General features: G+C 50.3%; 2 protein-coding genes across 2 annotated transcripts; both read left to right on the top strand.

Moving 5' to 3' along the window:
• The first annotated feature begins 12,916 nt into the window (after nucleotides 1-12,916).
• Nucleotides 12,917-13,543, top strand: LOC138943640 (uncharacterized). Its single transcript, XM_070314608.1, has one exon. It carries the CDS (start codon nucleotides 12,917-12,919, stop codon nucleotides 13,541-13,543), a length of 627 nt encoding a protein of 208 aa, XP_070170709.1.
• A 96-nt stretch (nucleotides 13,544-13,639) lies between these two features.
• LOC138943639 (uncharacterized) lies at nucleotides 13,640-14,494 on the top strand. Its single transcript, XM_070314607.1, has one exon. It carries the CDS (start codon nucleotides 13,640-13,642, stop codon nucleotides 14,492-14,494), a length of 855 nt encoding a protein of 284 aa, XP_070170708.1.
• The last annotated feature ends 2,059 nt before the right edge of the window (nucleotides 14,495-16,553 follow it).

Raw genomic sequence — 16,553 nt, 5'->3', positions numbered from 1 at the left:
ACACACACACACACACACATACATTGTATTATATACACAATTATTGAATAAACTTATTATTATTATTATATTTAAAAATATCGATTATTTCTACACCTTTTTTCCTTTTCCCACATGCGTGCCTCGCATTATCTCTCTTTCTCCCGTGAACGTCATCCTTTTCCCACGCCAATGCGGACGCTATCCTTCTCCTACACGCGTGCATGTCTTGCGCTGTCCTTCTCACATCGCCTTGCGAACGCCGCATCATCCACGTGCATGCTTTGCGCTATCCCTCTCTCTCTCTCTCTCTCCCAAGTGCATACCTCGCGCTATTCCTCTCTTACACATTGCGGACGCCTCGCGCTATCTCTCTCACACCTACTCGCGGTCGCGTGCGTTCCCTCTTCCTCGCGGGTCCCTCGCCTACCGTTTCGCCGCTTTCCCCTTCCCCCCTTTCCGCGGACCCCTCGCCCACCGGTTAGAACGCGGTTCCCCTCCCCCTCTCCGCGAACCCCTCGCCTACCGTTCCGCCGCGGTCTCCCTCCCCCCTCTCCACGGCCCCTGCGCCTATCGTTCCACCGCGGTCTCCCCACGTGACGTCATACTCCCGGCGTCGGTTTCCCCTCACCTCTCACCCCCTCTCAGAGGACCTGAGTTAGAACTCTCCTAGTAACACTACTCCTGGCTTAAGCCATTCTCGATGACATTTATTTTTTCGTCTATATTGATTGAAAATGGAATGCACATTATCCTCGGGGTCTTTCGCTATCTCAAAACTGAACCTTCCTTGCTGATAGATTAATTTTATCTCCGAAGTCGCAAAAAACTGCCTGCCTAGCAACAAATCGTATCGCATAGTGCTATTGCTTATCACTAACAATTCGATATCATACCACCTGTTTGGTATATCATGTGAAGCAATTTGATCGTGAATATTACCTTCGACAGTAATTACGGAATCGTTGACGCCTTTCAAACTAATATTATTAATAATAGTGAATAACTCTTTATTGGGAAAAAACTTTCTAAATACAGCCCGTTTTATAAGGCTTACCGGGCTTCCCGTATACCAAGGCTTCAAAATTTACGCTCGGGTTGCTCACGCTTCGCACTTTAGCATGCTCGGTCTCCCGACGCAAAGTCCACTGTATTTATATACACCGAGTCTTCCGCCGAAACGCCGTTGTTTTCTAATGCAGATTTCTCCTGATCGATGAGATGACTCGCTGCTACCGCATCCTTCTTAGGGCAAGCATAACTGATGTATCCTTCCAGACCGCATTTGAAACAGACTATCATTTCGAAGGAACTTTTTTTATGTACAATCTTTTGAAAGATGTCCGGATTTACAATTGAAACAAACTATCTCGGTGTTAAGCGATTGCGCGCTCGGATTCCTGTTGGCTGGACCTCCTCGACCTTCATATCGTATATTCCAACTGTTGTTTTTTGGTAACGTGGTGTCCTCTGTTATTCTTCTCACATGTTCTAGAAAGTCAGGAATGTTATTAATTCAGGTACTTAGCACGAGTTTTCTTAACACAGGATCCTTAACCCCATCGGCCAGCAAATCAATTTTCTCTTTCTTCGAGAGCGAGAGTGTCTGCATCAGCGTTAATTTGTCTTCGGCATAGTCTATGAATTTCTCCGATTTCGCTTTCCATGTTCTTTGCCCAATTCTAGCTAGTGTTGCTGTATAGGATTCTTTTATCTTGAAATGTCTTCTTACGTGATATTTAAAATCCTCCCACGTGGATACCTACTCCAGCTCTTGACAGTTGTACCAATCCAACACTCTGTCCTTCAATTGTGTTATCGCCGCCACGATTAGCACGTCGTCTCCCAAATTATAGAGGCGAGTAACACTGGCGATTCGCTCTATCCACTTCTGTATGTTTTCTTCGTCTTTTCCGGAGAAAATTGATATCATCTTTGTCGTGAATTTAATTTGAAACCATTTATTAGCACTAAAACTGCTTTCACTATTAGTTGCACTTGATCCTCTCTCCAATGGGGGTAAGCATCTCTCCTCTCTTCGTGACTGTTCCCTTGCATCCAACACTTGCACTACTGCCCGAACAATATTATCTATGTTCAATGCTGTGTTCTGTGCTGTTTGTGTCGGAGCAGATCTGGTTGGAGGCATCTATTGGGGGGGAACGTTTGCGCCGGTTTCTCCGCTATTGTAACTGCCCGTAGCCTGGTCCATTTCTCTAAGATTTACTTTTCCTTGGCTCTCATGAAAGTTTATAATCCGTTCCAGAATTATCGCTCGTGTGCCTGATGTTGATAAATTCAAGCGGGAAGCTAACGATCGCAACTGATTTATCTGTAGAAATTCTAAAATCGACCAGTAGAGTATCTAGGCCGGTTCTAAGCCATGGTCTTTTGAGGGGGGGGTGAGGGGCGAGGGAAAACCAGCGCGGAGGGTATCGCATCACGCGGGGGGACCGCGGCGAAACGGCTGGCGTGGAGGCCGCGGAGAGGGGAGGGAGACCGCGGCGAAGCCGAGTAGGTGCGAGAGAGATAGCGCACGGCGTCCGCGAATAGGTACGAGAGAGACAGCGCGAGGCGTCTGCAATGTGTGGGAGAGGGATAGCGCGAGGCATGCACATGGATGATACAGCGTTCGTAAGGCGGTGTGAGAGTTAGCGCGAGGCATGCACGCGTGTAGAAGGATAGCGCCCGCATTGGCGTGGGAAAAGGATGACGTTCTCGAGAGAAGGAGAAAAAGAGAGATAACGCGAGGCATGCAGGAGTAAGAATAGGAAAGGAGGCGCAGAAATAATCAACATTTTATTATATATAATAATATTTATTTTAAAAAATGTGTACATAATACAAATGTGTGTGTGTGAATTAAAAATAATAATAAGATAAAAATAATAAAATAAAAATATAAAAATAATAAAATAAAATTATAATAATAATAGAAATATAAAAAATAAAAAATATGTATAATAGAGCGGCGCTCCTTCTAAAACATAAAAATAAAAGTCTTATTAGTATACTAATTTAATTTTTAATATTTAATATTTTTAAAAATAGATACAATGTTCACCAATCCTTGAAGTCGACCGATAATGGATAATGTCTCAGGTAATCGTCCAAGCATGCTGTATACGATTTGTTTAAACCGATCTCTCGGCCTTGTAACATTTGCACTACCGAATTTACTGGGATGTTACTTGATAGCGCCGGGACACAGTCATCTAAGCGTTTGTATTTTTTACGTAACGAATACCTTAAACCTTGTAGTCGCGCAATTCGGCCAAGCAGCGATCGAATCATAAGCCCCTTTGACACTCTGAATCGATATTGTGCTTCTAATTCATCGAGACATTTAAGGCATTCCTCTTCCCATAAGTCGCATCAACTCGCCGAGTTTACTCCTATGAAATCCTCCTATAGATATTGTTCTAATCGCGCAATGTATTTGGGTTCCTCTATATTTCCTATTCAAGTCTTTTCACAACACAAGTTTTGTCCATCTTATATAGTGCAAATTGGACACATATTACAAGGCATTATTTGATACAGCGATTTTCTACACTCTCCGCAAAACGATCCCAGGATTAGGTCATAAATTGCACTTTCATGTTGTCGCACAACACAAATATTCGAAAATAAGTCTGAAATACGCATAAAACAGCATGTGCAATTTTTTTCATTGTCTTCACTTTTATAATAAAAGTATATACAACACATTTTCATAGCACCTAAACTATTTATTTCAACTCGGCTTAAAGTACGTTGATTTATGTCAGTAATATCACTATTGCAATCACTATTGTAATCGGAATCCTTCGAAAGTACGCGGTCTTCGAATCGTCTGATGAATCGTCCAACAAATTCTCAATCTCCATCAAGTTGTCATCTTTGAGAATGACATTCTCATCATCAATAGCCATAACTTCTTCATCAGCCATAACACATGTTCAAGATTAAAATGTAACGATGCATCCCTCCACCGTTACCCGGCCGTCGATCCGCCGGAAGTCCGCCGCCCGACAAACACCGGTCGGGCATAATGCGGAGGCGCCGAGCGCCCATTTTTAAGATATAAAGAAAAGCGTTCGAATTTATAACCGCCGTCAAGACGCGTTTGTTTACCGGGAACCGTCGCCGCGCTCGGGTAACCGTACCGACCGTTCCCGAAACCGCCCGAGTCGCGCGCGGCGGTTCAATCTTAAACAATATGCCTTAAAACAATCAGGCATATTACGCACGCGCACCCGCCGGAGAAAGCGGTATAAATAAGGGCACATTTTCCATATCGAGACCAGATCTTCCGCAACCGCCAGAGTCTGTAAGACGCCTGGAAATCCGATACGATCCTATAACCGCTCAAGGAGAAAGAAAACGGGGTTGGGAGTACCCAGCCTCCGCCGAGAGTTTGCGGCATCTCCACGAGCGATCCTTCCGATATATTGCGAAAAGAGGAAAACGGGGTTGGGCGTACCCAGCCTCCGTCGAGAGTTCTCGACACCTCACACGCATCCGTCCACCTGCGTGCAACGGCGATTATCCAGTGGTAGGGAGTTCCCTGCCATTGACGGGTGTTCCCGTCGGCCGTTGCACTCCTGCATTCTACGGGAAAATCATCCCTAACGAAACAATAACGCGATATCCGAGAACGAGTAGTAATTCCGCGACCGCCATTACCGCGACCGGAATCGCCATTAATACGGCGCGCTAAGTCCCGCTCAAGGGGGGAGGATCTAACCCGGCCGCGACATCGATCGACGCAATCAGATCGATACCGACGCGTTTAAGGACCGCCCACCGACCCGACCGAAATTACCGCCCGGCAGCTAGCGGCTCCTGCCGCAATCCAGATCCGCGCAAAGTAATCGATATATTTGCGAATCCGCCGAAATCGCATTCCGCACCGTGCATCCGTGAAGCCGTGCATATAATTCGGACGCACAGCGACCGCCGCGACCGCCGCTAAACCATTCCGACATTCACACATACGCGAGGGCGTTTGACTGCACACACACGATCACACCCACATACTTGCGATATACATTGTAAATACCACGCAGATATTACACGTTCGCACACGCACTCGCTCGCTTATCACTCACTCACATACAAGCGCATACACACCGACACACACAATAATTACACACACCCACTCACTCTGTATACACACATATATTTAAACGCAATAAATTATATTTTACCTAACGCATCTATCGTTCGTCTCTCGATACCCTTTCACGAGCCCCGGATCCCGACCGAGTTATCCACGACCGCCTCGCGAAAGCGGTTTTTTACATTGGCGCCCGAACAGGGACCGTTTTTTTTTGTTACCTGACCGTATCGAGACACGAACCCTCTGTAAGCGAGACGAAAAGAGTGCAACGCGAAAATGAAAGGGTGGATATACAACCTACCCAAGGCGCAATTGATCGAAGTAGCCATCATCCGGGGGGTGGATACATCCGGAACCCTCGACGACATCCGACGGCGGATGTCCGCGTACGTCGAGGCGCACCCCGAAGAATTCGGAACGCACGGCGACGAGCCCACCACTGCAATGGGCATACCCGCGCGCATCCTCATGCCGACCGACCGCACGATCCCCACGCCCCTCGCCACCTCCGAAGTACTGTGCCAGATGCGAAAATGGGGTTGTCATTTCGATGGGCGCGACCCGTTCGATTTTTTAGAAAGGCTCGAGGAACTCACGACCGGGCACCGATACCCCGAAACCGCGATGCTACTCGGACTTCCCGAACTACTCAAGGGAGACGCCCTCCGGTGGTACCGCAATCACCGCCACCGCTGGCAAACCTGGGGGGATTTTGACCGCGCGTTTCGAGCACAATTCTTACCCCGCCGGTACCAGGCCGTCCTTCGCCGCGAAGCCGCCGACCGCCGCCAACAAGCCGGTGAACCGTTTAAACGGTACGTGGCCGACCTCCTCACGCTCATGCGCCGGGCCGGAGGCTTCACACCAGAAGAGGAATACGAACGGGTATACCAGAATATGCGCCCGGAGCTTAAGCGGTTCGTTATCTACAACGAGACCGGAGAAGTCGGGGACCTGCAGGCGCGCGCCACCGAGCTTGAGGAGATTGACGCCGAATGCGCAACCGAAGCCCGCCGCCACCGCCAGGGGCCGACGACTCCGATCGTCGCCGCCACCTACAACCGCGACGAATGTTGCTGGCGATGCAAGCAGCGGGGCCACACGCGGTTCAACTGCCAACGCCCGCCGCGAAAGTTCTGCTCCCGATGTGGCAAGGACGGGATACTGACGCGTCAATGCCACCCGCCGTCGGGAAACGCCGGGCGGGCCGGGGCCACGATGGCCGACGCCCCGAGCCCTGCATAAAATACACGCCACGGCCGCACCTACCGGTATCCATTAACCGAGACCGGTACGACGCCCTGCTCGATTCCGGGTCCGAAGTCTCGTTTATCAACGACCGGACAGTCAACCGCGCACGACGGTGGGGACATCAGGTCGCCTTCCACGAAGGGGAGGTGCAACTCGCCGACGGCGAAATTACTAGCACCGTGGGCACAGTCAGACTGCCCATCCAGATCACCGGCCAGACTTACTGGCATACGTTCACGGTCCTGCCGACGCTCGAAAGCCCGGTCTTAATCGGCGTGGACCTTTGGTCGCGTACCGGTATCAGCATCACACCACCACGATGCATACCCAGCACGACCACCCCGCCGCTACACGGGACCACAGGGGGTCTAGCGCGACAGACCGAAAGCGAGGAACAGGCGCTAAAAGGTTTCCTCGAACGTGAACTAGGAAAATTCGCGAATATCCAGGGACCGACCGACCGCGTACACTACGAAATACGACTACGGGATACCACGCCGATCAAACAACGGTACCGGCCGCGAAACCCGGCGATGCAAGCCGTTATAGACCGCGAGGTGGCCGAAATGGAGGCCGCCGGCGTCATCGAACCATCCAAGAGCGCCTGGAGCTCGCCCGTGGTGCTAGTCAAAAAGAAAGACGGGAAGTACCGGTTTTGTATAGACTTCCGCAAGGTAAACGACGCCACGGAAAAGGATGCGTATCCGTTGCCGCAAGTGACCGCGACACTAGACAAGCTCCGGGGCGCACGATACTTGTCAACGCTCGATCTCAAAAACGGGTATTGGCAAGTACCACTCAAAACAGCCAGCCGACCGATCACCGCTTTTACGATACCCGGAAGAGGGCTGTACCAGTTTACAGTCATGCCGTTTGGGTTGCACTCCGCACCGGCCACGTTCCAACGACTTCTGGACACAATCATCGGCCCAGCCCTCGAGCCAAACGTATTTTTCTACTTAGACGACATAATCGTAATTAGCGAAACCTTTGAGAAACACCTGCAATTACTCAGCGAGGTGTTTCGCCGACTACGCGGGGCGAATCTGCGCCTCAATCCGGAGAAGTGTAGATTTTGCGTCGACCAATTGAAATATCTCGGGCACGTGGTTGACCGCGAAGGGATACGGACGGATCCCGAAAAAGTCAGCGCCGTTGCTAACTGGCCCGAGCCGAAAACCGTTAAGCAAGTCCGACAGTTCCTGGGGATGGCGTCCTGGTACCGCCGGTTTATCGCGAATTTCTCGACCGTTGCCGCGCCGCTCACTCAACTCACTAAGAAACGCGCCCGGTGGACGTGGGGCCGGGACGAGGCAGAAGCGTTCCGCACCCTGAAGCGGACGCTCATTTCCGCACCGGTGCTCGCCTGCCCAGATTTTACGCGACGTTTCGTGTTGCAGACCGACGCCAGCACCAGCGGCCTTGGAGCCGTATTGACACAGTACTTCGAGGAGGGGGAGCGCGTAATCGCATATGCGAGCCGCACATTAAATAGCGCCGAACGATATTATAGCGCTACCGAGCTGGAATGCCTCGCGGTCGTATGGGGCATCCGACGCATGAAGGGCTACCTCGAAGGGTACCCCTTCACCGTACTGACCGACCATCAGTCCTTAAAATGGCTGCAGCGCCTGGACGCGCCCACCGGGCGCCTCGCCCGGTGGTTATTCGAGCTCCAACAGTACGACCTCGAAGTAAAATACCGCAAGGGCACGCTCAACCGCGTAGCCGACGCCCTGTCACGACAGCCCGAACTTTGCGCCGCAACCACCCGCCGATGTCGGTGGTACCGACGGATATTCGCGGAGGTCGAACGCGAGCCGGCCAGCCGACCAGACTACCGGATCACCGAGGGGAAGCTGTTCCGCCATATCTTGCACACCTTGGACTTCAAGGAAACTGCGGCAGAAGACCAATGGAAGGAGTGCGTACCCGAGGAACAACGACACACGGTGCTACAGAATGGGCACGACGCACCAACAGCCGGACACCTGGGTATAGCCAAGACCATTGCACGCATCGCCGAACATTATTATTGGCCAGGGATGTTCCGAGCCATTGCCGGATATGTGCGGACCTGCGAAACCTGCCAAAAACACAAAGTGGCCCAGCAACAACCGGCCGGGAAGCTCCACGCAACCGACGTTCAGCGACCCTGGGAGCAGGTCACAACCGATCTCGTAGGGCCCCTGCCACGCTCACGGCAAGGCCACACGTGGCTCTACGTGATGCAAGACCGTTTTTCGAAGTGGGTAGAATTAACGCCGCTCCGCCAAGCCACCGCCAGAGCCGTCACGAAGGCCATCACCGAGAAGGTGATACTCCGACACGGCCGGCCAGAATCCATCCTGTCGGATAATGGTACACAGTTTACCTCGAGAGAGTTTGCCGAACGACTACGCGCATTTAACATCCGGCATAAGACCGCACCAGCCTATGCACCGCACTGCAACCCGGTAGAAAGGACGAACCGGACGATCAAAACGATGATTAGCGAATTCGTCGACAAAGATCACCGAGACTGGGACGAACACCTGCCCGCATTCCAGTTCGCCTTTAATACCGCCGTCCACGACGCCACCGGGTATACACCGGCCTACATAAATCACGGGCGAGAGCTCGTCCCACCGTACCGCATCGCACCGGCCACCGAGAGAACCTCGCCAGATACCACGCGAGAACGGCTGGACGACGCGTATAAGATCGTCCGGATCCGACTGGCGAGAGCTTTCCAACAACAGGAGAAGCATTATAATCTCCGACGCCGAGAATGGAGACCGCACATCGGCGAATGGGTGTGGAAAAAGGACCACCCGCTGTCGAAAAAAGCCGACAGTTTTAACGCGAAACTCGCGCCAAAATACATCGGGCCGCTCGAAGTTCGCCGAATCATATCGCCGGTAATCGTCGATCTAAGGAGCAAGCGGGGGAAGTGGTACCGACATGTACACATCCAGGATCTCAAAGTCGCAAAAACCAAAACAGACGGCGACAACAACAACTCCGAAAACGAAGACGACAATACCCCCCACTACCGCCAGGGAGGATTAAACCACCGAGATCCGGGAAGAAACGTCTCAGAAGGCAAAGATGTGCGACTCAGAAAGCATCCTAGCCGCGATTAATGAGCTCCTGGGAGAACCAGGGCTCCCAGCTATACCGCCGCCGCCGAATACCAGCCGGAGCAGCGACGGAATACCCAGACAACCGACCAGCAACCGACCGGCCCAGCCGACCGACCACCCGGCCGGCCACCGAAAATCAGGACGCTAATTCAGCGCTCCGACCGCATCAACCGGAGGAAGATGGAGCAGCTGATGCAGGCTCCACCACCGCTGCCTGCCCGCTCGCGGAGGCCCGCGAGCGCTCCGGCCCGCAAACGACCGCGGGACTCCGAGAAGACCGGAACCGGCGAAGATCAGCCACCGCGTCTCCTGATGCCGACCGGCCCGCTACCGCCGCCACCGATCCGGGTCCAGGTGGAACCCGGCATCACGTTCGACGTGCCCCATTTCGCCGTCCACGTGGCCCGGAAATATAAAATACGATCACCGCAGGGGCACTGGGTGATGAGGTTCACGAAGACCGGTGAACTCCGTTACCGCCGCCGCTTAGATTGAAACCAGCGAGCGAAAAACACGCCGAAAACCGCGTGACCGCTACCGTTATGCCTCTAATTTCAGGCATGCTAGACCGGAGGGGTGATGTAACGATGCATCCCTCCACCGTTACCCGGCCGTCGATCCGCCGGAAGTCCGCCGCCCGACAAACACCGGTCGGGCATAATGCGGAGGCGCCGAGCGCCCATTTTTAAGATATAAAGAAAAGCGTTCGAATTTATAACCGCCGTCAAGACGCGTTTGTTTACCGGGAACCGTCGCCGCGCTCGGGTAACCGTACCGACCGTTCCCGAAACCGCCCGAGTCGCGCGCGGCGGTTCAATCTTAAACAATATGCCTTAAAACAATCAGGCATATTACGCACGCGCACCCGCCGGAGAAAGCGGTATAAATAAGGGCACATTTTCCATATCGAGACCAGATCTTCCGCAACCGCCAGAGTCTGTAAGACGCCTGGAAATCCGATACGATCCTATAACCGCTCAAGGAGAAAGAAAACGGGGTTGGGAGTACCCAGCCTCCGCCGAGAGTTTGCGGCATCTCCACGAGCGATCCTTCCGATATATTGCGAAAAGAGGAAAACGGGGTTGGGCGTACCCAGCCTCCGTCGAGAGTTCTCGACACCTCACACGCATCCGTCCACCTGCGTGCAACGGCGATTATCCAGTGGTAGGGAGTTCCCTGCCATTGACGGGTGTTCCCGTCGGCCGTTGCACTCCTGCATTCTACGGGAAAATCATCCCTAACGAAACAATAACGCGATATCCGAGAACGAGTAGTAATTCCGCGACCGCCATTACCGCGACCGGAATCGCCATTAATACGGCGCGCTAAGTCCCGCTCAAGGGGGGAGGATCTAACCCGGCCGCGACATCGATCGACGCAATCAGATCGATACCGACGCGTTTAAGGACCGCCCACCGACCCGACCGAAATTACCGCCCGGCAGCTAGCGGCTCCTGCCGCAATCCAGATCCGCGCAAAGTAATCGATATATTTGCGAATCCGCCGAAATCGCATTCCGCACCGTGCATCCGTGAAGCCGTGCATATAATTCGGACGCACAGCGACCGCCGCGACCGCCGCTAAACCATTCCGACATTCACACATACGCGAGGGCGTTTGACTGCACACACACGATCACACCCACATACTTGCGATATACATTGTAAATACCACGCAGATATTACACGTTCGCACACGCACTCGCTCGCTTATCACTCACTCACATACAAGCGCATACACACCGACACACACAATAATTACACACACCCACTCACTCTGTATACACACATATATTTAAACGCAATAAATTATATTTTACCTAACGCATCTATCGTTCGTCTCTCGATACCCTTTCACGAGCCCCGGATCCCGACCGAGTTATCCACGACCGCCTCGCGAAAGCGGTTTTTTACAAAAACATTGAATTTAATCGATAAGTTTAAACTGTAAATTTAACCGACAAATCTGAACGTTAGAAGCCGCAATCAAAACCCGAGCGAGAATAAACATCGACGCGATCAGCCGATCGGCGTATGATCGCGTGATCATAACAAAGAAAAAGTGTAACAAACAGCTAGTTCTCGAAGGTTCGACGTAGAAAAAGCTTGTTATTCCCATCGGCAGAGCACGAGCTTCCGCGGTCGATGGATTTAGTCTGCCTGTAACGACGTTTTGAGCCGGTCGACGTTCATCGAGCTCGATCAACTTTTTTTCTCTATTCTCGCTCGCATCGGAGTTACAGTGGCTTACTCGTCTCAATTCCGAATTGTCTCGCATCCGATCGCGCACATATTCTCACGGCGGTCAATTCGGGAAAACCTTACGCTGTATTATTTTCTCTTTTCGTGCTAAGACATTGTGAAAGTTAATTGTTTGGATTCCGAGAGTCGACGCTCGTTATCCGCATCGCGAATGACCTCTGCCTCGCGCTAGATTCCATCCGCCGTTCGCGGTCAAGATTTCCGTTATCGCGAGAGTTTCTAGCAAGAAGCTCTTAATCAAGATTTCCGAACCGCGCCAAAGGGCAGTAATTAACAGGACAATCAAGATATCCGTCGGAATCGCGAAATACGTGCCGTCGCTCGCTCCTATTATTCTAAATAAAGCGAAATCAAAATAATCTGTATTCGAATCTTGTCTATCAACACCTTATCCTCCAGGGAATCCACGGATTCGCATTACACACCGCTTCTCGCTCATCTCTGAGCGTCTCTTTCAGTTTCGGGCGATCTCGTCGAGGTCGACTCCCGAACATATTGGTCCTTCGAGCCGGATAGAAGCGTGTGTGGAGGATAAGTTCGCTAGTTAGTGACATTCGATGTTGGAGCACTTTGTACTTCAGCAGCAGTATCAGCGTTCCATAGCTCCATAACTCCAGCTAAGGTTCGCTCGAGGATTTCATCGGCTAGGTCTGGATTCAATTCTCTAACGGACATGCCGACGTAATGCAGAGGATCCCGGAAGCGACCCGGTCGTCCTTTAGCTACTTCAAGGAGAATCATTTTGACTCGACCTACGCAGCCTACCAAAACGCTCTGGACTACATGGCAGAGATCATGGAGGAGTTAGAGCCGGTCGTGAGTCCAAATTAGTCATTTTCCTCGACGAGGCTGCCCGCGGAAGCGTCTGCGTTTTCTCTCTTGCATCTTCCCCCCATTAAATTGCCTCCGTTTGACGGTAATTATGACGAATGGGAACAATTTCGCGATCGATTTACGACGCTAATTCAAAACAATACTGAGTTAACTGACTTTGCGCGCATGCATTTTTTATCGTCGTGTTTAAAAGGTAGTGCTCTAGAGTGTATCGCGAATATTTCTATAACGGCCGCTAATTTTGAAATAGCTAATTTTGGAAAGCCTTGACCTCGCGGTACGAAGACAAAAAGCGGTCGATAAACAAACACCTTTCTACATTGATCAATTTATCATCTATCACGCGCGAATCTGCTACCGAGATGCAGACTTTAAACGCTAAAATGAATATAGCGGTCGCATCATTGAAAACCCTCGGTCGAAAGCCGGAAGAACTCTGGGATGATATTCTCGTGCATATCATTGTCCAAAAATTAGATCCGGTAACGCGCAAAGCTTGGAATGTAAAGATAAGCGATACAGATGCTCTGCCGTCTTACGAGAATTTAAGCCGATTCATTCAATCTCGCACTTGCGCGTTGGAGGCATCCGCTCCAGCGTCAGCTTCTAAACCCGGGGCAAAACCTGTCGCAGCCGCGCGAGTTCATGCCGCCACTGCCTCTGCAATTGCACAATCGCAGTGCCCGTTGTGTCGACACTTTATAAATGTATGTCCTGAGTTTGTGAGCAGGACTGCGAGTCAACGTCGCGATATAGTCAAGCAACAAAAACGTTGTTTCAATTGTTTGAGAGCAAGGCATTCCGCACATGAATGCAAAAGTAAATATTCATGTCGGATGTGTCACAAGAAGCATCATTCGATGCTACACGTTGACTCGGATTTTAGCTCAAGTGCTTTGAAAAATGCACCGCCTAATAGCTCGTCGCCTCAAACGTCGGATTCGACGCCGGAAGTAAATTCGTTGAGCGCCTCAATTGTCACGCGATAGCGATCACCCGTCCTATTAGCGACGGCCTGGGTAACAGTTCGCAGTCCGCCGGATCGTATCGCGGTCGTCCGAGCCCTCCTCGATCAGGGCTCTGAAATGACTTTCATTTCAGAAAGTTTAGCGCAAATCTTGCGTGTCAAACGCATTCGTATACCGATCTCCGTTTCCGCCGTCGACGGGATTAACGCGGGGACTTTTCAACACGCGACACACATATTTATTTCTCATCGAGAATCTCTCGCTCTGTCGCTTTCTACCACCGCGCTAATTCTAAAGTCGCTAAGATCTTATACTTCGAGAAGACACGTGGATCTCTCGTCACTTTCTTATCTCTCTGAGTTACCGCGAGCAGACGCGGATCCAACGAGTTCCGATCTTATCAATCTCATAATCGGAGCAGATCTTTATAACGACATCATTTGCGACGGTGTTTGCAAAGGAAGCGTCGGACAACCCTTTGCTCAAAATTCCATTTTCAGATGGATAATCTCGGGACCGCTCACGTCGCTCGAGAAACAAGATCCATTTCAGTCGACAATGACTTCCGTTCATTGCCCTCGCGGTAGCATTTCCGCTCATCACACTCTAAGCTCTCCCTCTCTCGAAGAGGAACTTTGTCGCTTCTGGGAGATTGAAGAACTCCCACGACAATCAATTCTTACGCCGCAAGAACAACAGTGTGAAGAGCACTTCTGCTCGACGCATTATCGCGACTCTAACGCCCGGTACATTGTTCGCCTGCCGTTCAAAACGAGTCCTCCGATCGATATCGGCAATTCAAGATTTTGCGCCGAAAAAATGGTAAATTCGCTAATACGAAGATTTCGCGATAAACCCGAGTTAGCGAAAAAATATTCCGATTTTATCTCCGAATATCAACGACTTGGGCATATGCAGCCTGAGCTCAAAGTGAAATCGAACAATCTGTTTATCTCCCACATCACGGGGTGATCTGGGAAAGTAGCTCTACTACGCGTGTTCGCGTTGTTTTTAACGCATCGAGCGTTACTTCTAACGGCACGTCGTTAAATGATCATTTAAACGCCGGGCCAAAATTACAAACCGACCTCATGTCGGTCATCCTATAATACAATGGCGTAGATACAAATACGTCTGTTCATCCGATATCGCGAAAATGTATCGCCAGATTCGCATCGACGCGCGTGATATAGATTATCAACGGATCCTTTGGAAGTCATCGCTGTCGGAACCGCTCATCGATTATCAATTTATCAACTAACGGTTACGTATAAAATGTCATTTTATACGTAAGTGACCGGGGGTGAAACACTCGTAGTCCTCAAGCGTATTGGAGAGGGGCGCTATCGGTCTTGAATCGAGACATGTTTTGATTCTAGATAATAAAGTCGAGAATTCTTCGTATGTTAGCATGAGTGGCCTTCACTTGGACACAGTACAATTGGACACGGTGCAAATGGACACGTTACAAATGGACACGAGATTGTGCACACGGTTCAATTGGACACAGTGCATTTGGACACAGTAATTTTGGATACAGTAGCTTTTGGACACATAAGAAAATACGCATCGTTTACTTGGACACCGCTCAATTGGACACTGTTCATTTGGACACCGTTCGTTTGGACACAGAAAGATGCGCACCGTTCATTTGGACACCGTTCGTTTGGACACCGTTATTTGCCCACCGTTCGTTAGGACACCGTTCATTTGCCCACCGTTCGTTTGGACACCGTTCATTTGCCCACTGTTCGTTTGGACACCGTTCATTTGCCCACCGTTCGTTTGGACACCGTTCATTTGCCCACCGTTCGTTTGGACACCGTTCATTTGTACACAGAAACATGCGCACTGTTTGTTTGAATATGTAACAGATGGAGAGAAATAAAAATCATTTTGGGAAAATATAATCAGTATTCTTATAACACTTTATACTGGTAAATCTATGTAAAATATGAAATCGTGAAAAGGAGATACATTTGAAGGTTATAATATCTGTCAAAATAAAATATATTCATACTTATATATCTCTGATACTGATGTCATTAATTTTACATTGCTTTTAGCACTTTGTTTAGCCTTTCGCATATTTGGATGTCATGCATGGATACAGTGGGTTCCGCCCCCCCTGCGGGGGGGCTCCACTTCCGGAAGATATAACCTAACCCAAACCTATTTCTTATTTAAAACAAAAATTTGGTGTGGATTACGTCGTATAATTTAAATCAAATTTTGGTGTCCAAACGAACGGTGTCCAAACGAACGGTGGGCAAATGAACGGTGTCCAAACGAATGGTGGGCAAATGAACGGTGTCCAAACGAACAGTGGGCAAATGAACGGTGTCCAAACGAACGATGGGCAAATGAACGGTGTCCTAACGAACGGTGGGCAAATAACGGTGTCCAAACGAACGGTGTCCAAATGAACGGTGCGCATCTTTCTGTGTCCAAACGAACGGTGTCCAAATGAACAGTGTCCAATTGAGCGGTGTCCAAGTAAACGATGCGTATTTTCTTATGTGTCCAAAAGCTACTGTATCCAAAATTACTGTGTCCAAATGCACTGTGTCCAATTGAACCGTGTGCAAAATCTCGTGTCCATTTGTAACGTGTCAATTTGCACCGTGTCCAATTATACTGTGTCCAAGTGCACCACTCCCTGTTAGCATATGATATCCTAACACGCGGCGCAGATGAGTTTTTACGCTACGGACGCCCGCCTCCCACAACCCGCTGAAATGCGGAGCAGACGGGGGAATAAAATTCCACATCACTTTATCGGTGGCAGTCAAGTTCAAGAAATTCGGATCTCGTATTGCTAACCGGTACGCGACGGTCAGTTCTCGGTTCGCCCCGACGAATGTTGTCCTGTTGTCCGAATACATAGATTGTGGTAGACCGCGGCGAGCGCAAAATCGAGCGTAAGCATTTAAGAAAGCTTGAGTGGAGTAGTCGCTTATTAACTCCAAATGTATTGCTTTTGTCGCAAGGCGGATAAAGAGCGCGATGTATGCTTTACGCGACGTAATCC

Source organism: Polyergus mexicanus, unplaced genomic scaffold, assembly GCF_030449975.1.
Source record: "Polyergus mexicanus isolate NDT 795.1 unplaced genomic scaffold, iyPolMexi1.0 SCAF_29, whole genome shotgun sequence".
In the NCBI taxonomy this organism is placed as follows: domain Eukaryota; kingdom Metazoa; phylum Arthropoda; class Insecta; order Hymenoptera; family Formicidae; genus Polyergus; species Polyergus mexicanus.
Note: the sequence above shows the minus strand (reverse complement) of the source record. Positions and strands in the feature narration are given on the sequence as shown.